The following is a 23,823-nucleotide window of genomic DNA, read 5'->3' as shown; positions in this document are numbered from 1 at the left end:
CTAGAACAGCAGAACACCACTTCAGGTTCCACTCTGTCAGCCTCAGTGCGCACACTCATCAACATTGGACCGCTGAAGATGTAAAATAAAATGTGGCCTGGGCTAATGAATCTCAGATGCAGATGGTGGATTCATAATTTGGCATCAGCAGCATGAATCCATTAACCAGTCTGTTCTGTGTCAACAGTCCAGGCTGCTGCTGGAGTAATGGTGTGGAGAGTATTTTCTTGGCACACTTTGGGTCCTTAATATCAAGTCAATCACCGTTTGAATGCAGCAGCCGGTCTCAGTGTTGTTACTGACCATGTGAATCCCTGTTTGAACATAATTAAACCATCTTCTAATGGCTACTTCCAGCAGCAGATTGTACCATGACACAAAGTAAAGCAAAGTGGTTTTAGTCGACTTCCAAAAATGTTGTCCAGCCCCTTAATACCTAGGCAGTTCTGTCTAGTGACTGAACTTGCACTGCTGCTCGGTGACCAGCAGCCTGCAGCAGAGAGCCTTTCATTTATGGCTTCTTCATCAGTCAATTAGTCATAAGTTTGCTTCCGCTCAGTTGGTTGCATGTGTTTATTTTAATGGTGCACTGCATAGATTTTACATCCTAAGACTTGTTTTCTAGAGTCTTATGGAAGATGATAGTATTTGTGTGTGCGTGTTTTTTTGTTGTTGAATCAATATAGCCCATATATGCCTGTTTTATTATATTCCAATGGTGCATCATTTTTTGTTTTGCTCAAAGAGAACAGCTGATTCACATTTTTGGTTAAAATAGTGGGATTCTGTCACTTTGTGATACTAGTGTGATCTAAAACCTCAGGAACTGCGTTTGGGTTTCTTGTGTCAGCAAAGTTTGCAGGACAGAATTTGAATGATTCAACCTGATCAGATAAAGAAAATTTGGTATCAGTACTGTTCCTCATGTTTCACTGTGGCTCACATTTGTCACTGTGCTATCTGAAGGCTAAGAATAAACAGTGATGTGTCACAATACCAAGCAACAGCTCAAATGAGGAACTCCGTAGGGTGTTTTTGTGCAAATCTCATGTTCATATTGAGGCTTTGGCTACAGTCAGAGCTATTTTACTGGACATGAAAGATTTAAAGTTAAATTATAAGACACCATCTGAACATCTCCAGTGAGAACAACTGATTTAAAGATAATGTAGAATTATTTCAGTCATTGATTTTTATTTTATTTAAACTTTGAGTTACTCAATTACATTGACTGGTCCCCTGTGCTCTTCTTTATTACATGTGTTTGTACTTCCCACAGTATTATAATGATTATAATCATTACTGTGGTGATACTGTAATAAATACTGTAATAAATAAATAAAACATCAGCAAAGCCCCTCATAAAAGAGGGCAAGAAACATATACCAGCAAGAAAATAAATAAAAAAAAATAAACAGCAGAAGAAACTGTAGCAATAAAAGCAGCAAATGAAGCCATAAAAGTGAAACAAAGCATAAAATTATTCAGCAAATCATTTTCATCTACAAGGAAATAAAGAGGAGTTGGAGGGCAGTGACAGACACACTACTGTCAAGTTAGCTACAATTACAGTTTTCACTTAAGCTGAATTCTTTCAAAGTAAAACATAAAAGTGATTGTGTTGCTTATAAACCAAGTACCAGTAAAGTTACTTGTGTTTATAATAATCATAGAATAAACATAACATGGTACGGTAAGGCAAGACAGTTTTAATTATATGGATTCAAACTGTTTTAAGTTCTGTATGCAACATTCAGACCTACTGCATGTTGCACAATCATCTCAGACCAAAAAACACATGCCCCCTATCTTCACATTTTATTTACAACACAACAAAAATAATCCAGCCACAACTTTTGGTCTACATTAGCTTTGTGAAAAACATTGAATGGTGAAATGAGTTGTTCTCAACTGCAGTAAAGCTGTTTTTACCTGCTCGTTTGTGCCATTTCATTAAAACCGCCTACCTCATATTGTGTAAATTCCCCTTGTACAGCCAAAACAGCTCTGACCTGTTGGGTACTGCCCTGTGGTGTCTGGCTCTGGAACATTGGAAGCAGGTCCTTTGGGCCCTATGGATGTGGGGTGGGGCTTTCATGGGTGTGTCTTGTTTTGGCACATCTCATGGATACTTGATCAGATTAGAATTTGGGGAGTATGGAAGCCGAGTCAACTCCTGGGGCACTTTGTTGTGCTTCATGAGCCATTCTTGACAAGTTTTTGCACTGTGGCAAGTTGTTGTAGATGATGACATTTTTGTTTTGATATAAAATAAGCACATAATTAATCTTGTAGAAGCAACACTTTCTACAGCACAAGTGTATTCACTAAGGCGAAATCTAAAAATGTGTAGTTTAGGCAGCAGCATCCTTATACAGTGAGGCTAACCAAAAACCCCTCTGACTCAAAAACACAGTTTTTTAGGGTTTTTCTCTAAAAACAGAGTAGTTGGAGTGAAACCATAAGGGAATCTAAAGTAGGAGAGGTGGTAGCAGGTGAGTGACTGACATGGGGATCCAGCATAGTATGTCGATTGATGTAGAGTTGGTCTGGTTGGGTGGTGTTTGAAGGGTGTATGCAGCTGACTTGCGATGATGATTGGAACTACAGATGCTGGAATAACAGCCTGTTGAGGAGTAGACTGACGGGGTTTAGGTGTTGTAGCAGGTGGATTAGTGAATGGCTCTCAGGTATGTCAGATGATTGATTTCTGACAGCAGGAAGCAGAGGGTCACACCCAGACACAGACACACAAACACACACAGACAGAACAAAAGACAGACAAAAGGGTAGACATAGCAGAAACACAAGGAACAGGGAGAAGAACAATGGAACTGTAACAAGCAACATCTGCTGGGGGAGACTGGTGCTCTCCAGTGCTTAGGTGGGTGGTAGGTGTAATTAACATCCACATTAATGCCAGGACCCAAGATTTCCTAGCGCAAAATTGCATTGTAACAAAATTATCAGTGTTGCGCACGTCACCTGTCAGTGGTTTTATAGGTCCCATATCGCACTCCTATTGAAGAAGTTACTGAAATTCTTACATGTCTGCAGAATGTATATTCCTGTTCTTTTCTCACAGATAACACAGATGGTTCACTGTACCATGTCCCTGTTTTTAGCACTGTTCTACATGGGCTGTTTTGGTGCCTGCAGGTTTAAATCCAACCTCACATCACAACAAAACTCCAAACCTGAACAGTTCATTCAGAGAGACACATTCTGGTCAATGGAGAAAGTTAAGAAAAGATGGGAGGAGCTTTTCTCATATTTTGTGGGTCTCTAGATACATTGAAGACATGTAATTATGTTCGAAAACAATGGAAAACAGGATTTTGCATAATATGGACCCTTTTTTTAAGACGTTGTGGCTGTTATGTGAAGTACTTATGCACTATATGGATGCAAATTTTCAACTGCTTTCCTAACTGACAGTTGGCTGCATTATCAATCAATAACTGATTAATAATTGAAAAGAATGAAGTACATTGGGCATTTTTATGCCAATGGAGCTAGTTTTAAGCACAGATGTACAACATTCACTATGAAAGTCTCCTGGTTACATTAGCCACTCGGTTACAAACCTGTCTTTCTGGTTTTTTAGTTCATTTTTAACAATTCATGTGCAACAAGTGAGCTCTGGTTAGAATCCATTAACCACCCCAGAAGTCTCTGTTATGTTATGTCTCTGTTATGCTATGTCTCTGTTACAAGTGGGACACAAGTCTTTTCTGGTTGAGATAAAGATGGGTCGAGACCGGGTTTCCGTGGATCGTCTGAAACCCGCCCACGTGCTCCAGGAGGACGACGTGGAGCTGGCTCGTCCTGCTCGCCGTGGTCGTCCACCTAATTCCGCCCGGGACAGTAACCCTTTACCAAATGCCAGCCCGCTGCGCGGTGTAGTTACACGCACCCGTGGGGGTAGAGTAGTTTGTTTGCCTGCACGGTATGTTTGAGGATTTGCAACTTGCATGTTCTGTTTTTGAGTTTACTTTTGTGTATTCTGGGGGTGCACATTATATATGGGTCTCACACACAAAAGACAGTTTTATTTTGAAGGGACAAAAACAGGCTGGTTTTTCCTCCAAGTTTGGGCGGCAGGAAGTTGTTGTGTACTGCAGTGTTGTTGATGCAGAGTAAGAAAAGTGGAACTGAATAAAATAGCTGAGACTCCTGCAATTTTTGTCTCCTGTTCTTCAACCTCCACAACATGTGCAATTCATCTAAAATATCAAATTTTTTAGCAGTCCTGATGTGTGTGGTAATTTTGGCGAGCATTTGAGCATTCCTAACCTGTCAAAAAGTCCTTTGTTTGTCACAGCAACAATCCGTTGCCACGACAATAAAATTTTATGAAAAGTCAAAATCTTCACACTGTGGCATCGTCAAGGCATGAACACTGAGCTGTCCAATTTCCAGAATGATATGACAAAGTTTCTGGCAATGGCACGTGCAAATGTAATGACAATAACTTCCTATTGCCAACAGGTGGCGCTATGAGTACTTCTAAATTTATGACTGTGGATGTGTTCAGACCCGGACCAGTGTCCATCATATGAAGTTTGGTCCAGATTGGATCATGTGCAGTTGAGATATGAATTGTTCAATTTTCATGCCGAGACATCAAAATTCGCCACGACGTCACAGACACGCCCTTTGATGACGAGTCACCATTTTCTCTGGGAATCATCATCAACATGTTTGGGCTTATGTCACTATATTTGAGGTGAACATGATCAACCTGCTAAGAATAGTCATCAAAGTGTAAAAAAAATGTCTATGTCCTGATACCATAAGGTGGCGCTGTGACTGTGAATGTATATAACCACATGGCTGACATCAGGGCAGGACACTGATACATGTAAATTTTCAGGCAGATTAGAGCATGTTCAGGAGAGATAGACACCACTTCCTCTTTCATGGCGAAGGATCAATATTTTTGGGAGTCGCCATGGCCATGCCCTTTGACTTTTGTGGAGCATTTTGATAACTTTTCATCTATTGAATCACAGGAGTGCCACAATAAAACATAAATAAATAAATAAGGAAATAAATGTGGAAATATAAAGAGAAATAAATAAATAAATAAATGTGGAAATATAAAGAGAAATAAATAAATGTGGGAATATAAAGAGAAATAAATAAATAAACGTGGAAATATAAACAGAAATAAATAAATAAATGTGGAAATATAAACAGAAATAAATAAATACATTAATAAATAAATAAAAAGGAAAATTTTGTCTTTGCTTTTCCCTTTTTTCTTTTCCCATTTTATCATTGTCTTTTCCGTTTTGCATTTGCTTTTTCATTTTGTCATTCCTCAGTCCACCAAGTAAAAGCAAAGACAAAAGCCTGGACTGAGCTGTCAATCAAATGGCTCTGGGCGGGACTTTCTGTCCAGGGTGGGCAGTTAATACCTGATCACAGGATTCCGGTCTGACGCTATCTCCTAGCACTGCTGAAGTGAAGTGGTGTCACCGGCACTTCGGCTGATTCGACCACCAGACACTGAAAGGACTCTGATAGTTCAGTAAGTTAATGTTTATTTTCTTATTGGTGCCGGTTTTAATGCACTTTATATATACCTTTAGTGTCAGATATAATGTGTGCCATGCTCTCCAGATGTCAATGGAGTTGTTTTGTGTGTGTTGACCAGAGAAGAAAGTTAGCATCCAGTAAATATTAGCTTTAATGTGAATCAGCGATGCTAACCGAGCTAGCTGCTGTCGTAGCCTGATTAAAGCTAACATAGCATTAAGCTAACGATGTTTGTGTTGTTTCATGTAAACAGCTGAAGTGTGTTGTGTTCGTGTAATGTGGTACATTTAGTTAATAAAATTGTCAATGGAGATGCTGGTTCACATTAATGTAACATTTAGAAAACCTAAATGTGATTAAAACAGTAAGGTTAAGGTTCTGTGTTGTCAGTAGTCCTGAATATCTGCTGAGTCTCTGAAGTTTAACTGGAGAAAAAAGTAAATCTACTCTCTAGTTGTTAACATTGTTTAATGACTGATTCACACGTTGTAGTACGTATTCCTGCAGTGTAGATTGGAAAAATAACCTCCTGATTCACATTAAAGCTAATATTTACTGGATGCTAACTTTCTTCTCTGGTCAACACACACACAAAACAACTCCATCGACATCTGGAGTGCACGGCACACATTAAAGTATATAAAAAGTGCATTAAAACCGGCACCAATAAGAAAATAAACATTAACTTACTGAACTATCAGAGTCCTTTCAGTGTCTGGTGGTAGAAATAGCCGAAGCGCCGGTGACACCACTTCACTTCAGCAGTGCTAGGAGCTAGCATCAGACAGGAATCCTGTGATCAGGTAATAACTACCCACCCTGGACAGAAAGCCCTGCCCAGAGCCATTTGATTGACAGCTCAGTCCACCAATTAAAAGCAAAGGCTTTTGTCTTTGCTTTTACTTGGTGGACTGAGGAATGACAAAATGAAAAAGCAAATGCAAAACAGAAAAGACAATGATAAAATGGAAAAATAAAAAGAAAAAAGCAAAAAGGGAAAAGCAAAGACAAAATTTTCCTTTTTATTTATTTATGTATTTATTTCTGTTTATATTTCCACATTTATTTATTTATTTCTCTTTATATTTCCACATTATGTATTTCTCTTTATATTCCCACATTTATTTATTTCAGGACAGGACAGAAGGTAGTTCAAGTACAACATCTCTTATCTGCTCCAAGAACAGTTCAGGAATGAAGGTGACGGGTGGGGCAACAGACTTTCAGTTTCATCCCACCCGGCTCAGGTGTTCTGACCTGTCTGCAGTGAGATGAAAACAGGGGTCAGTACCTGGATCAGCCCTAATTTTGATGCTATAATAAATCAGGATGACAGTTAAGTCTGACTGTGGCTGTGATGGACAATAACTGATTAAAAGAACTGAACTTTTTACAGCGGTGAACTAATTTCTATCTTCTAGTTTTGGTGCTCTGGTTGTTGTGTCTGAATGCATCACCAGGTGTAACACTGACCGAAGCTCACTTATGTGTTTGCTCATTGTAAAGCGCTTATATTTCGTGTTTGTGACACTGAAAGCAGCTTGTCTTGTGTATCTGAGGTGATTTTTTGGAGTGTGAGCTTCCTCTGTATGAGAAGATTATAAGACAGTGATCCCCATCCCTTCTTTCTAGGAGGAAGATGTCATTTTAAAGTCTTTTAAAAATCATTTTGCACCATTTTGTTGTCATTTTATATCTCATTTGGATTGTTTTCTGCCCTGTTTGTGTGTCTTTGTGGTTGTTTGTGTTTCTTTGCAAAGGTTTTGTGTCTTTGGGATTGGTTTTGCATCTTTTTGGAGTGATTTTTTTCTGTTTTGGACACTGTGTCGTTTAGTCTCTTTGGAATAAATAATAATAATAATAATATTTCTCTTTATATTCCCACATTTATTTCCCTATTTATTTATTTATTTTATTGTGACACTCCTGTGACTCCATATTCATCAGGAAGGACTGTTGCATATGCTGGCCAAATTTGAGGTCTCTCAGACTTACCCCGATGAGTTATTAATCTCAAAAAATTGCACAACTAATCCAAGATGGCCGACTTCCTGTTGGGTTTAGAGTATGGCCGTGATTGACTTTTTCGTGTGTCCCGATGTGCTGCATATGCCTACAAAATTTTGTAGCTGTAGATGAAATGTCTTGTGAGTTAGGCTAGTAACCACATTTTGCAACTTTGTAGGGGTCGCTGTGGAGCCATTTTGGCACACACATGCACAAGTCCCATAAAATATCAAATTTTTCACTGGTCCTGATGTGTGTGCAAAGTTGCACGCGTTTTGGGGTATGTTTAGGCCGCCACATTGGAGTTTCAAAAGACGGGAAAAGAGTGAAGTAGAAGAAGAAACCCATGGGTTTCAATAGGGTCTTCGCACCGTCGGTGCTCGGACCCTAATAAATAAGGAAAACGGAAGAACATCAGGATACTAAGAACAGAAATTTAAGAATATTTACATGAATGAATTGCACTTGGGAACATATGTTGTGAATTGGTGTTCTATAAATTGGAAGCATTTATTATTTTTTTTATAAATCTAAAAACAAACCAAAAAAAACAAAAACTCTGGAAGATGGAGTTTAGATGGAGTTAGCTTCGTTGTCATAGAGATAGATAAGTTGGTGGTTTTATGTTGAAGGCCCACCGCCCTCTCTTCCAGTTTGCTTCCCTCTCACTGTGTGTAGCTTGACATCGCTGTGAGGCTCTGAGACGGAGGCTGCAGGCTGAAGGAGCAGAGCGGAGCGGGGCGTCCTGACAGCAGCAGGAGACGGAACCTGTCCGAACGACACACTAACACACAGTTTTCTTGTGAGCAGAGCGCAGGAGGGAGGATCATCAGCACCATCACCAGCTGTGGCTCTGAGGGAAGTTTTACCATGTCTGGATCCTACTGCAAAAGTTTGTACCCTTTCGGCGGGGAGCAGCACCAGCAAGGACTGAGCTTCGAGGCCGGGGAGATTATTAAGGTGGTCCAGGCTCTGCCCGGAGGATGGTGGGAGGGAGAGAAGGACGGCGCCCGGGGATGGTTCCCTTCAAGTTATGTCCAGATGCTGGAGGTAAGACAGGAGAATATTGTCCAAAAAAGTTTACAGGATTAACTGGGTGCTGATATGTCTTGGTAACTTTTTATGGTTTAATGATGAAAACACACTGCAAAAAGTCTCTGTCACACACACGCTCTCAGTGACTAGGTTAAATGACACACACTTTCAGATAAAGGCAGCATTGAGTGATGCACTAATAAATAGTTTTCCCGTGCTGCTGTGATCAGATTAACTCCAACCTTCCCAGCAGCAGCAGCGCTGAAGCTGCACACTTCCTCATTCCTCGCACATTCCAGGTCTCAGTGCTCAGGTCTCCTCTGTGCGCCTCACTGCTCTCCATGCTCTGACCAAACCCTCCTCGGGCCATCAGGAGAGCCTGGCAACAGCCTCACAGGAACATGTTTGGCTGGAGCAGTACAGAGGTTTGTTTTGAAGCAGGGACACCACCCAGAGCTCTGATTCAAGTGTAACAGTCCAGATTAAACCCTCGGCCAAAGTATACTCTGGTGTGGGCCACTTTATACCTGGTATACTTTGGCCTAGGCCACTTTATACCCCGGGGGCTGAAATAGTCTAGCCCCGAATATATCCTCCCAGACTAAAATACATCCCATGTAAAAAGAAATTACATCAGGGATGTCAAACTCATTTTGGTTCAGGGGCCACATTCAGCCCAATTTGATCTCAAATGGGCCACACCAGTAAAATCAAAGCATAATAACCTATAAATAACAACAACTGTAGTTTTTGCCTTTGTTTTAGTGCAAAAAAGGTATGTTCTGAAAATGTTCTCATTTATGGAATTATCTTTTTACAAAACATGGTGAACAACCTGAATTTTCTTTGAAAAAACAAGATCAACTTCAAAAATATTATGCCTCAGTTTATCATTTACACATTACAACTTCCAGATCACAGAGTATCTATAAAGGTACAAAACATTTACTCACAGGTATCTGGAACTGAGCAATATAGTATTTTACTTTATGATCAAAATGACAAAAGTCAAGTCAAAAAAATAGGCAAAAAAAACAACTAAAGAAAGACAAAATATTACAAGAAAATAAGACACGAAGCGACAAAAAATGGACAATGGCACAAGTGAAACACAAAATGACAAAAACGAGACAAAAACCAACGAATAAAGCAAAACATAAAATGATAAAAATAAGACAAAAAGGAAACACAAAATGACAAAAAGGAGAAACAAAATGACAAAAACATCAGAAAAATGACAAAAGTCAGACAAAAAACATGACCAAAAACTGGACAAAATATGACAAAAACGAGGCACAAAATGAGAAAAGACCAGTGAGCAGTATGGTATTTTACTTTATGATCAAAACAACTTGTCAAGGTCTACAAATTATTTTAAATTTAGAATTTTGCAAATGTATAATTTGCAGTTAATGTCTTTTCTGTAATTTTTACACTTTATAAAGTCGTCCCACGGGCCAGATTGGACCCTCTGGCCCGCGGGCCACATGTTTGACACCCCTGAATTACGTCAATCAAATAAATTTCATCTAATTTAAGTATAAATCAATGAAATGACATCAAACATTATAGGCAAAAAATACTATGAGATATTATGCTGATGTAATGGTTTATTTATGGAGCACAAATCAAGCCAACCTTAATTTTTATGCACAATACAAAGGTAATATATAAATAGATATTATACTGAATCAATTGAAATGAAATGAACAACAGTCAATGTAGATCTTTTTAGATTATGATTTGCTTACAGCATAAATTTATCTTAGCATGCAATTCAATTTTTCCTTTAATTTGAATTTTTTGCAGTTTCAATTAGATTAAGACCATTCTAGTTATGTTCTTTCATAATGATTTGCTTGCTGAGCGTACATCTTTGTTAAAAAAAAAAAGAAAAAAAAAACTAAATAACTTAACAATTAAGATCATGCTTAATCTTTGTGTCAAGAGGTAATGCACTGGCCTAGGCCTCTTAACACATAAAGATTAAGCATGTTAAATTTTGCGGTATACTTTGGCCCAGGTAGATTTAGGCAGGGGAGTTAATCTGGGGGCTGCACAGTGGCGTAGTGGTTAGCACTTTCGCCTTGCAGCGAGAAGGTCCCTGGTTCACGTCCCGGCTTTCCCGGGATCTTTCTGCATGGAGTTTGCATGTTCTCCCTGTGCATGCGTGGGTTTTCTCCGGGTACTCCGGCTTCCTCCCACAGTCCAAAAATATGCTGAGGTTAATTGATTACTCTAAATTGCCCGTAGGTGTGAATGTGTGAGTGCTTGTTTGTCTATATATGTAGCCCTGCGACAGACTGGCGACCTGTCTAGGGTGTCCCCTGCCTTCGCCCGAGTCAGCTGGGATAGGCTCCAGCCCCCCCCCGCGACCCTAGTGAGGATTAAGCGGTGTATAGAAAATGGATGGATGGATGGAGTTAATCTGGCCTGTTACACCAGCACCAGTTTCTATCACACCTCCGCCCTGCCTGGGAGAAGTTACAGTCCATGCAGAAATATGCTCAGTGACACAGCGACAGCAGAGCAGTGATTCAGATAAAATCAGCAGCAGCAGGAGGGGAGTGGTCAGGACAGAAGGTAGTTCAAGCACAACATCTCTTATCTGCTCCAAGAACAGTTCAGGAATGAAGGTGACGGGTGGGGCAGCAGACTTTCAGTTTCATCCCACCCGGCTCAGGCGTTCTGACCTGTCTGCAGTGAGATGAAAACAGGGGTCAATACCTGGATCAGCCCTAATTTTGATGCTATAATAAATCAAGATGACAGTTAAGTCTGACTGTGGCTGTGATGGACAATAACTGATTAAAAGAACTGAACTTTTTACAGCGGTGAACTAATTTCTATCTTCTAGTTTTGGTGCTCTGGTTGTTGTGTCTGAATGCATCACCAGGTGTAACACTGACCGAAGCTCACTTATGTGTTTGCTCATTGTAAAGCGCTTATATTTCTTGTTTGTGACACTGAAAGCAGCTTGTCTTGTGTATCTGAGGGGATTTTTTGGAGTGTGAGCTTCCTCTGTATGAGAAGATTATAAGACAGTGATCCCCATCCCTTCTTTCTAGGAGGAAGATGTCATTTTAAAGTCTTTTAAAAATCATTTTGCACCATTTTGTTGTCATTTTATATCTCATTTGGATTGTTTTCTGCCCTGTTTGTGTGTCTTTGTGGTTGTTTGTGTTTCTTTGCAAAGGTTTTGTGTCTTTGGGATTGGTTTTGCATCTTTTTGGAGTGATTTTTTCTGTTTTGGACACTGTGTCGTTTAGTCTCTTTGGAATAAATCTTTTTTTATTTGCATCTCTTTGTGGTCATTGTGCATCTGATTTAGATTGTTTTTCATTGCTTTGTGCTATTTTATTTTTCTTTGTCTGTATTTTAGCATGTTTTATCTCATTGTTGTTCTTTTTGTGTTTTTTGTGTTTCCTGTGCTCATTTTGCACTGTTGTCTTGTCTGTTTGTGGTTGGTTTGTGTGTCTTTGCAGTTTAAATTTCTTTCTGATAGTTTTCTGTCTCTTTGTAGTACTTTCTGTCCCTCTGGTTGTTTAGTGATTATTTTCTTCTCTGTTTTGCATCTTTTTGTGTCACTTTTTAGTGACTTTGCATCTCCGGTGTCATTTTGTGGTCATTTTCTGTCTCTTAGTAGTTGCTTTGCATCTGTTTGTGGTTATTTTTGTCTGTTTGTGGACAGTCTATCATTATTTTATCTTTTTTTGTCGTTTTGTGTCTCTTTGTGGTCACTGTGCATCTGATTGTCTTGTGTGTCTGTGGTAAGTTTTTTTTCTCTTTGTGGTCATTGTGGGATTATATTTCCTCTCTTTGGATACTTTTGTGTGTACTTGTTATTGTTTTCTACTTCGTTTTGTGTGTCTTTGTGGTTGTGTTTCCTTGTGATTTTTTTTCTCTTTGGCATTGTGTTGCATCTTTTTGGAGTCATTTTTGTTTTTTTCTGATCCTTAATTTACATTTTATGTCTTTGTGACTGTAGCCGCTTTGCTTCTCTTTGTGGCAGTTTTGTCTATTTTGTTTATTTGTGGTCATTTTGCAGTAATACGTCTTTGCTGTTTGTGGTCATTTCTTGTGTCTTCTTGGCTGTTCTCATTTCACTATGATTGTTTTGCACCTTTGGATTTATTCTTGCTCTCGGTGATTATCATTGTTTAATGGTCAGTTTGCATCTCTGGACCTGTTTGCTGGACAATACAGCAGCTTATAATATGTTCTAGAGGTACACAGGTGTCATATGTTTCAGCTGATAAGTAACAAGACAGAAATATAAAAAATATAGAACATCTGAGCTTATGTACAGACAATTTTACCAACAGACTTACAGGCTCATTAATAGAAAGTCTTGCTGAAATGAATACATAGTCCATCAACAACCATTTAGATAACAGATTTTCAGGCAACAATTGTAAACATTGCTGCCTCCAGCTTGTCATATCCACGGATTTGCATTTTTTTTGTGGTCTGAAGATGTAAATTAGCAAAACATCATACTGTATCTGAACATCTCTGTGTAGTTTTGTGAATCGTTCTTTACAGACACAGTACAAAATCTACAATGGATCTTGGGCTGCCAAAGATAATTTCTCGAGTGCCAGTACCCATAAAAGTTGCATATTCCACCATTTATAGACCAGATGATATTTAAAGTATATTTCTGTAGTTTGACTCCTCAAGGTCCATTTACTTGAGTTTTCTGAAGCTTTAAACTGCATTTTACAATCTTCTCAGTGGATGGAAGCTATCCACATGAGAGGTAAAGACTGTGTATATGCTGGCTGATGAGAAATTGCTGTACAGAAATGATAAAATATTGCATAGATTTTCTACAATCAACTTTCACACAGTTAAAAACATATGATTAATTGAGCCTTGATGGAAAGAAAGTATACAGAAGATACACTACCGTTCCAAAGTTTGGGGTCACCCAGGCAATTTCACATTTTAAATGAAAACTCACACTTGCATTCATGTGCTAACATAACTCCACAAGGGTTTTCTAATTATCAATTAGCCTTTCAACATGATTAACTAGCACAATGTACCATTAGAATACAGGAGTGATAGTTGCTGGAAATGTTCCTCTGTACCCCTATGTAGATATTCCATTAAAAATCAGCTGTTTCCAACTAGAATAGTCATATACCACATTAACAATGTCTAGACTGTATTTCTGATTAACTTAATGCAATTTTCAGTCAAAAAATCTGCTTTTCTATCAAAAACAAGGACATTTCTAAGTGACCCCAAACTTTGGAATGGTAGTGAATGTATAAATATATATGAGCAACTATTGTCTGTTTTCTAACCACCTCAGCTGGACACTTTTTTAGAAAATCCCGATGTAACTCCAGATAAAGGCTCAGCCCTCGAGCTAGACTGTATTAAGAGACAACAGCAGAGTTATCTGATGTGAGGTGTGACTTATCACAAACACTGATTCTCCTTAGTTTCACTCGACCCCACACAACTCTGTGTTCTGCAGCTCATGTTGGCTGATTGTGGTGTTGTGGATACAAATCTAACCGCTCAGCCATTTTTCCCTGCCGCTCGATGCTGTTCTCTGCACTTTAGTGGAAATGTCTGAAAATACCCGGTGAAGACGAAATAACACAGTGGTGAGATGGGGAAGAACTGTGGTCGCTCATTGATTTGCTTCGCTGGATCAGTGTTGAGCTGTCAAGGTGGCTTCTCCTGTTCCCTGACAGCATGAGTCAGAGGAGGACAACACTTCCTTTAGAACAAGAAATTGCACTTAAATCTAATTTATTTTATTCTGTGTAATAAAACACACATAAAACCAAATTATACTCAGAGTGACTGTTTGTCATTTGATATTATCTAACCTCAAGGTCTTCTTCTGAGCTTCTCAAAGGCTGATAGGTGGATCTTAAATCACACTTTTGTTGTCAAAGCCTCATTTGGAGGGTATTTTTATTTCCGCAGAGCACGTTTGAAAATTTTCACCCCCTCTGCAGCTAAAATTACCTGCTGTTTTCCAGCAAACTTACTGGTCCCCTTTTAATTTAAATTCCATGTATTTTATAGTGATTTTCAGAATTTTCTTCCATATTAAGCTGTTCTTTCCTTCACCTGTATTTTAGCAACTCAGTGTGAAACTTGTTTAAAAATCAGGCAGTCAAACCTGCTGTTGCCAATCTCATGGTGATATCAACGAACTGTGTAGGCCAGGCCCAAAGAAATTAAAGCCACCAGAAGAGCTGCACCCCTTGAACTCAGCCCAAACTTAGATCTTGTAAAATTGGCACCTTTAAAAGAAGCCAAAAATGCTATTGGCAGAGTCTGTTTGTAATATACATTTGTAATATAATATGGATGTACAAACTGTAACTGTATTCCTTTAATACTGAAGGAAACTTGAATTATGGTGATTCTCAGGCAAGTTCTGGACTTTCTTTTTATGTTATTTCAAATTAGGGGTCTGGCTTTTTTTGCCTTGTTATTTCACAAATTTCAAAATCCATTTCACGATTATTTAAATTACTGCAACCACAGGAAAGATTCCAAAACTCAAGTCCTCCTCATGATGTTCTGTCCTGATAGGGCTTTAGACAATATTAGTTAAAGGGAAACTGACTTTAAAAATACAACTGTCAGCATATGGTATAGTATCAGTATTACAGCAGTTAAGTAGAATGAAGAATTCCCCCTCCTGCTTGATGTAGGCTCAACTACGTATACTGAAACTGCAAGTTCCAGCCAGTTCTCCGTCAGTGTTTCTGTGCTGTAGGTAGATGTGACGTGTTCTGGTGGTTGGAGGATGGCACAATAGTATGACTGATGGTGAAACAAAAAGCCACTTCTCTATTTCCTCATTCTGGTAATTCATTCAGACATCTTTAAGGCAATCACTCCTTCAACCCGCCTCACTTTCAGAAGTGATCACAAATTCAGGCTGATGTGTGTTTATCACCGAAATAACTATTTGTATAGCTGGCACAGTTGACAATGAAGCCATGATCTGACTCTGTTGTCATCTTCAGCATAATGACTTTGTTCTACAAACAGCTGCATTGTTCTCTGCATAATGAATCATTCAGTCTGCAGGTCAGCTGGTTTTCTCAAACACTTGGTGCTGCTTTAAAGTTACATTATAGAACATTTGAAGGAACAAAAAATACATTCTACTTCTTCTACTGCTGCAGTAAAACACAGTTTCACTTATTTCACTGAGTTTAAATGTTTTGCTGCTAGAGTCTTACTTGTCTGGTATGACCACTAGCATGTTAAGACTAATGTTAGCAAATGATAGCTCTAGCTATCTTTGGTCTCTGACTTTACAGCTTTTCTTTGCTTGTGTTTCTATTGTGCTGTGTTTTAGTTTTAGATACATTGTTTTCCAATAAATTGTGACCATATGAAACTTAAACTCTCATTAAAGCAATGTTTTGTAGTGCACATCATTTTATCAGTTATGATAGCATTGTACTCCCCAAAGTAACATGGAAACATTACAAGCTAACACTGTTAGCACGTGCAAAATGTTGCTAATAATCCTTCATTTCATTTGAAGACTTTGTGCTCTCTTGGTGGTTGTTAACAGGACTGTTTTAGATAAATTTGGCATTTTTTTGTGTTTTTGGCTTTTATAGACATCTTACTCAGAGATGAAAGTTTTCCGGGTTTTCCCGGAAATCCGGGATTTCAAATTTTGTGAGTTCATTTCCGGGAATCTGGGAAAATTGATTGAAGTTTTCAGTGAAAATCAGAATTTGATTGATAGTATTCTTTTTGAAAATCTTATTCTTATCGCTAATGCGTTGTTTGTTGTTTATATTCCTGTACGGAGGCAGCCATTTTGAATCTCGTTCATTGACGCAATTCCAATCTAATGCTGAATACATTGCTGTGAGAATTTGCGAGAGCGGATGCACTGAATAGCGCCAGTTTTGAGTACAAAGGAGAGATTAATCATTGAATAGCGCTCATTGAATAGACGACCTTTGCTTTTGTGTAAATGTAATGACCCGTACCTGTCAGGACAATGTTTAAACAGGTAGACAGGCACGCTGACGTGCGTGCTATAGATGCGACAGTCAAGAACGGTGGTCGTGGTTAGAAGAGAAAGATACGAACGGCGATTTCTTGTCTGAATATATCAGGAAATTAGACAAACCAGGTACGTTTTTTTAAATTTTACAAAAATAGATATCAATATATTGATAGTTTACTGTGTCTTAAGGTTCCTGTCTTAATGATATTATAATATAATCCTTATAATAGATTAGTGACACATCTAGACTAGAGTATGAAATGATTAATATATGAAATATGGGGTACTAAACTACTGAATAGTTTACATTACTGAACATGTTAACAGGAATGTTTCCGCATTTTTATTAACATTTTCACAGTTTTGTGCTATTCTTTTAATGAGGGGTTATGAAATTCTGGGCTTGGCCCTTAGGGGAAGTTCTGCCGAAATTTTTTTCAGGTCAGGACTTAGAATATTTTTTTCTTTTTTTTTGGAATGAATATTATTTGTGCATGTTTTATAAAAGAAAGATACGAACGACGATTTCTTGTCTGAATATATCAGGAAATTAGACAAACTAGGAACTTTTTTTTTATTTTACAAAAATAGATAGACCTCAATTTTTTCATTTTTTTTGAGTGAATAGATATCATTTTTGCATGCTTTTGATAAGATAGACTCCATTGAAGATCTATATTGTTTGGTCATTTTTAAATTTTTATCTTCATTGAATATTGCGTGGTCATTTTAATTTTTTATATATATTCTTATTGTTAATAAAGACTATAATGCTATGTTAATTTAATTGTAACAATGACACTATTATAATTTATTATTCGGCACTCGCATAAGGCTGCCTTCGGCACCTTCGGCGCTCACTTGGCAAAGTTGCTTAGAAAAAAAATTTTCAGGGTTTTTTGCCAACAGCCACTTTCATCTCTACTTACTTTTCATGTTATCATGTCAAACTTCTTTTTTGCCACATCACCATGTTTCTGAATGACAGCAGTTGATTTTAATTTCTTATAGATATTATGGTCAAAACTATAAAATTTAAGACCTAAGTTGCGATAAATTTTAGTAGCATATACAAGAAAAGTTTTAGGAAATAATGCTTAGTGTAGCTTAGCAAACATGCTGCTAGCCTGACAAGTTTCACCACTCAGCAGCCATCTTGGTATGTATGTGGTAGTCTGATCCTTCTTTTCTTATTGTTTCGAAAAAACCATCTGTGATCCCTCGTATTTAAATAAGTAACTCTTAAGAGCAACTAATTAATTGACCCTACAGTCACAATTTAATAATATTATTAATCTTTACTTATTGTGCTTTTCGAAATCCAGGCTACAAAGTGCTTTAAACAGCAGCAAAATAAAACAGACGAGTCATAGAATCATCAGAATTTAGAGACGGATTAAAGTACAACATGGTTTATAAAGCCAACAGTGTTAAAGAGGTAGGAACATTATTAAAAGAAATAAAAGACATTCAGAAAAAAAACACAGTCTCAAATAAAATCAGGAAAGACTCTCTCATGTCTTAAGAAGGGATTCAAAATTTCAAAGACCTGTACATTACTTAGTCTTTGCTTTGGAGAATCCTCACAATTCATTCATTGGTGCTGTGTATATTGAAATCGAAAACAAACAGCAATCTGCTATAATTATTAATTAAGCTGAAATTGAAACAAAACTTTCCAGCTTTCCTATAACCATGTTCAAATCTACATTTGATGAATATGTCTTTATTCTCAGTTTGGTAAATAACAATAATCTTGCTTTTCAGCAGTTTGATAGCAACCAGTCCAGATATAAGTGAGATGTTGTGTGATCAGCAGTGATTATGACTACGTGTCCAGAGCATCACGAGTCACAGTGACAGTGAGTCACTTCAATGCTGTTCAGTGTTCAGCTGCTGAGGAGGAAATGAAAGACCACTGAATGAGATTTTTTTCTTGTTGCTGTTGCCGTGAGTTTGTGCCTGGTGACTCCATGACGTCACCATGTGCAGTTCAGTGGAGGATGGTGGAAGCTTTTATAAGCACATGAATAGCACTGATTCATTAATGCAATAGTTCAGTCAGCCTGACAGCTTGAACATTATCTGTTAGTCACCCTGTGGAGTTTGGATCTGTCATCTCTGTTTCCAGGCAGAAGTGTAAAATGCTGAGAAGCCTCTGGTGACAGAGTCTGTCTCTGGAGTCATGTCCTGGAGTCCATGGAGTCATGTCCTATTGCTATGTTCCAACTTTCTGCTTTATGCGCTTCTGGGGTGCCTCAGTTTTTACCTACGTCAAACAGGCTTTTTTTTAAAAAAAGAAAAACCCTGTTATCTTGTTTTTCTGACAGCACAATATCTCCAATACCCACAAACTGATTTTGACTAAATTTCTGACGCAGCTTTGCCTCAGACCAGATGTGATTCAGTTCTATTCATTCTGTGTCTATTTATTAGCAACAACTATAAGACAAATAGAAACTTCATTCCAAAGCTTGAAGGACAATCTGGGGTCCACAAATAACTGCAGATTTATATGACAGGTCTTCGGTTGAAACAGGAAGCTGGCAGAGTTCACACTCCTGACTGCCATCTGGTTGCTACTTTTCACTGCATCAACAATGGCAGGTTTCTCCAAACCTCTTGGCGTTTGACAGTAATTAGATCTTCAGTTCTGTGCTGTGTGACTGAAACCAAACTATGCATAAAGATTGCTTTAGCTGATAAACATTAATGCTGGTCTGAAACATTTACTTTTATATGGAAGCCTGTTACTGCCAGGAATTAAACAACAAAAGTTAGGGAATTATTATCAAATGCCTTAAAATCTTAATCTATTTGGTCAGAGGTCAGAAATGTGATATAATAAATCACATAATCGATTACCGAAATTAAAAATAAAGTCTAAATGGTGTCATGTGGAGTCAGATTGTTATATACAACCTGCTATTTTCACTGTATGTTGGAATTTTAAACTGCTTTCGCGTAATTGTGGTCAGTATTACAATTTACTGATTCTTTTATTTAATAATGTTTGTATATGCTAATACTGTTTAGTTTTTCCTTTTATAAAATTCAAAAATTGCTACTTTTTTATTTTCAAATGTATTGGAAAGATGATGATTGCTGTGAAAAAATACAGAAAGAACTGTTTCAAAAAATTCATTTCCAATTATTTTATTTTATTTTTTTTTTTAAAGTTATTTTTTGGCCTTTTTGTGGGCTTTATTAGATAGGTGCAGTGAGAGAGAGAGACAGGAAACAGGGGAGAAGAGTCAGGGGAAGACATGCAGCAAAGGGCCATGAGCGGGAATCGAACCTGGGCCAGCTGCGTCAGGGACCAGCCCCTGTACATGGGTCACCCACTCAACGCGTTGAGCTATACGGGCACCCTCATTTCCAATTAATTTGATCAACAATTTTTCATCCAATAATTTCTTTATTATAAATTTTTATTAGTATTTTCCAGTCTTGCTTTAGATTTCTGCGATTATTTTTAATTTGGACTGTTAGTTGGTTTTTGTTGTGGCTGTTTTTGGCATTCCTAAACGAAACCTGTAAATTAAAAACAAAAACAGTTTTTCATTGTTGTTTAGCTTAGATTTGGTTATTATCACAACAAACTTGATTAGTTCGGAAAATTTACATCAGACAGTTCTGTTTTGACAGTGGTAATGGTGTAATTTAGGTTATTAAAACATGCCTCTTAAACCAGCTGCTGGGTTTTACGGTTCAGAGGGTTAATAATATAATCATAACAATACAAATAAGAAGAATAAGTTTCAATAGTAGTCATGAAAAAAAATGCTGCAGAACTGAAGTCCTGGATTCCATATAAAGATATAAGCATCTTGCTGCTGAGATTAAAAGTGAGACCTTTCTGTTAAAGATGATGAAAAGCAGCAGGTCATGCCAAGGGCTCCCAGTAAAACCAGTTTAATTCACTGAGTTGTTGACACACACTGGCCCTTAAGAAGCAGGCAGAGGGCAGTTGCATGCTCCTGTTGCTTTGGGGCTACATATGACAATATCATAACAAATCAGGACTCCCAAAGACGTGTTGGAATATCAACATAGGCAGTTAACATGTAATCCAAGTCTTGCAGCTGTGGCTGCTGGGACACATCTGGAGGGAGACCCCCTCCTGCAACTCCCTCATATGGATGAAATGTGTTGAGTGCAGGTTGCCACGTAGTGTAGAGCTAAGTGTGAGTTTTTTCTTCCACTTGAAGAGGCCAGTAATTTGTCAGTTAGAAGGTGATGTAATGGTGATTTTCCCAAATTTCAATATTGGTCTTGTATTATTATTACAGCATCATGTATTGTTTCTCCTCACTGGGAACTGCTGAGTGTCATTAAATCTGCGAGTAGCCAGGGGATCTACTGTAAGCACTTTGCAACAAGCTGTAAATTATGGAGAACCACTTTTCCCCTAATGTTTCTCCTGGTAGAGTCAGCTGTGTTTATTATTAAACTGTAGAGCCGAGAGTGATTTTTGGGGTGTGAAGGGTGGTTTGTCTATTCAGAGGTGTGGATGGTGATTCAGTCTGGCACGATCCCTGTAGTGGAACACTGGGGGTCAGAGCCTCCAGCACCCAGCCAGGTGTTTCCCCTGCATGCTGGAAAACTAACACCCCCATGTGCTTATGTCATACTGACACAGTCATTTCTTGTAATGGAACGTATTCAGAGTGGAACTGTGAAATATCAGCTGAATGGCTGTGAAGCACCAACTGTGGCACCTCTGAATTCTCTGCACTATCCACAATCTGTTGTTTGTTTTGACACTGAAGAATAGATCTGTGGTTTTTCACACATCTACTGGCAGACCTGCAATGGAGGGTAGAAAATAATGTCTCAGTACATAACAAGTGGGACAAGTTAGAACACTTAAAAAACGTGCTGCTGATATGTGGCAGCAACGCAAATCCAGAATCTTTAAAATGCTAATAGTAATAATTTTAAAGGCAAATTATTACCTGAGAAAAGTATTTTAAGGCTTCAGCTTTGGTCCTGGTGAAGCTATTTTGAGTTTTAGTCTGAAAAACATTAGCTCAGTTAAAGTGTAATTGCAGTTATCAACTTGCGCCTCATTTTTCCATTTGTTAAGCCATGATACCAGTGGAATTCAGCCAAATTACTTCTCTGTATATATGTCTAAGTCTTAATTTAGTGGGAAATTTTAAAATGAAGAAACTGTTGTTTAAATTTTATGATTCTAACACTTGTGTGCAGCTTTGTTGGGTCAAGGACCTGCAACAACAGTGTTCCATGAATTAGAGTATTTACCAGAACACAGGATCTGAGCTAATTTTCATGCCTGCTAATTTAGGAGAACGCCCACATGGAAATCTGGTTTGGGTGGTGTTCGTGAGACAGAGCATATCAAGTGTAAGTCTGCCTGTCTTTGCTGTTTGGTTTAAATGCATGCTATTAGAAATCATGTGCTCTTGTCAGAAGAGAGGGCAGCACTCATCCAGGATATCTATGGTGTTCAAATACAGCTGCTAGAGAGCTCCATTGCTGGTGTCTGGCATACACCAGCTCATTGCATGACCATGGCAACCACAGAACACAATACAGGAGCGGACTTTATAGGTATAAGTGCTCTGAATGGTTCATTTCTTAACCAGCAGACAACAGGCAGATCAAAGAAAATGAATGGTTTTGATTAGTACTAATTAGTAAAATTTGCTACATTCATTGTTTCGTGTTAATCATTTCCTCTTTTAAAGCTACAACCTGCTGTAGACTGTAGTGTTCAGGTTGCACGGATCAGTGGTGTCCAGGAACAGCGGCGTGGTGTTGTGCTGCTGCTGAAATCAAAATGCAGAACACCAATGTTGGCAGGTAGCAGTAACAGCAGAAACTACTCGCTGTCTAAAACCAAAGAACTTGAATTCAACAGTGACTTTCTGGTTTCAGAAAGGTTAAAAAGACAATAACCTTTGTTGGAAGTGGGGATTTGGGATGTTGTTCAGCAATCTCATTAGCATACTGTTAAAGCTCCAACACACAGTGAAGGAAGCCCCTTTTCTGTTTGGAAGGGATGCAACCATATTGATGTAATCCAAAATGTCCAAAAGCAGAGAGCTGACAGAGAAGTTAATTTATTTACTTAACAAACAGCTGTGCTGGGAAAGAGCAGCAATATAATAATAATTGTAGAAGAAAAACAGTCAAAAGTAATTCATCTACTTCAGGGACAAATTAATTGAAAGATCTGTTTTACTCAAAACACATCATTTTCTCTCATTGTGATAGCGCTCAGTGGTAATCAAGACTCTTTCGGACCCAATTAAACTGAGTAAAACACAGACAAGCTCCACCTCCAGTCCTGTATCTGTGGATCCATGTAGACCTCTACTTTCTAACTGCTGACTCCCAACCTCCAGCCACTTCACACTCAACTGTAAACCACAAGTCACAAGCTGATGATACCAAGAGAACTACCTCATCTGTAGGACTGTGTGCTCAGGTGTAAGATCTTAATCTACAATAGAAATTGGTCCTCTATTGCATACATTTAAGTGTTATTCATAACTTGTGACAAGCTTGATGGGTCCAGATGGGGCACTTAGAGGGAAAATCTAGTTCAGGTGGGAAACCCAGATCAATCATAACCACAGAAGTTGTTGTTTCCAAACAACGTAGACACAGTCTTAACCACTGGCATGCATGTTCCAGAATGAGGCTGCATGTGTTTAAATTAAGCTGCTGTGTTTTTGGGGAGAAGAAAATGCATTCAGCTTAAAGGTGCACTGACTCACATGGATACAACCATGTTGCAAAATTCAGCTTCACTAACAGAGGCTTTGAAGAAGTCTTTACTGCATTGTGTTGCAATGGCTGTTAACTTTTCACAGCGAGAAATGCATTAGTTCTTGTGGAGAGCTGAGTGAGTTTAGTACTCGAGTGGAACGCAGAACAATGGATTGACATGCTGCCATACCTGATTCTGAGAGCAGAAGCAGGCCAGTGCAGTGCAGATAAGATCTGTACACTGGAGAGCACGCTTCTTTACATGCAGTCTGTGCTGTAGCAGGACTGTCCTGGTCACGTCATTCGTATGGCTGATCATAGGAGACACAACGAGACGAGCAGGGCTTGTGAAATTCACATAAACGTGGAGGGGTGGGATGTAACAGAACAGGCTTTGTTAGCTGTAGTGAAACACACACACGAGCACACATGTACCCAGCACTGAGACACTGAACAGACAATAATGACAGTTTGTG

The 23,823-nt window shown here is 38.4% G+C and overlaps 1 protein-coding gene across 1 annotated transcript in view; it reads left to right on the top strand.

Moving 5' to 3' along the window:
• Positions 1-8,255: 8,255 nt before the first annotated feature.
• The window catches only part of gas7b (growth arrest-specific 7b), a 125,078-nt gene continuing 109,510 nt past the window's right edge, over positions 8,256-23,823 (top strand). Inside the window, exon 1 of the mRNA XM_055004714.1 lies at positions 8,256-8,601. Coding sequence (XP_054860689.1) covers positions 8,422-8,601 — 180 coding nt within the window. The 5' untranslated portion in view covers positions 8,256-8,421. The remainder of the gene's footprint in view (positions 8,602-23,823) is intronic.

This window comes from Amphiprion ocellaris, chromosome 18, assembly GCF_022539595.1.
Source record: "Amphiprion ocellaris isolate individual 3 ecotype Okinawa chromosome 18, ASM2253959v1, whole genome shotgun sequence".
Taxonomy (NCBI): domain Eukaryota; kingdom Metazoa; phylum Chordata; class Actinopteri; family Pomacentridae; genus Amphiprion; species Amphiprion ocellaris.
The sequence above is the reverse complement of the archived record's forward strand: the minus strand, read 5'-3'. Positions and strand labels throughout refer to the sequence as shown.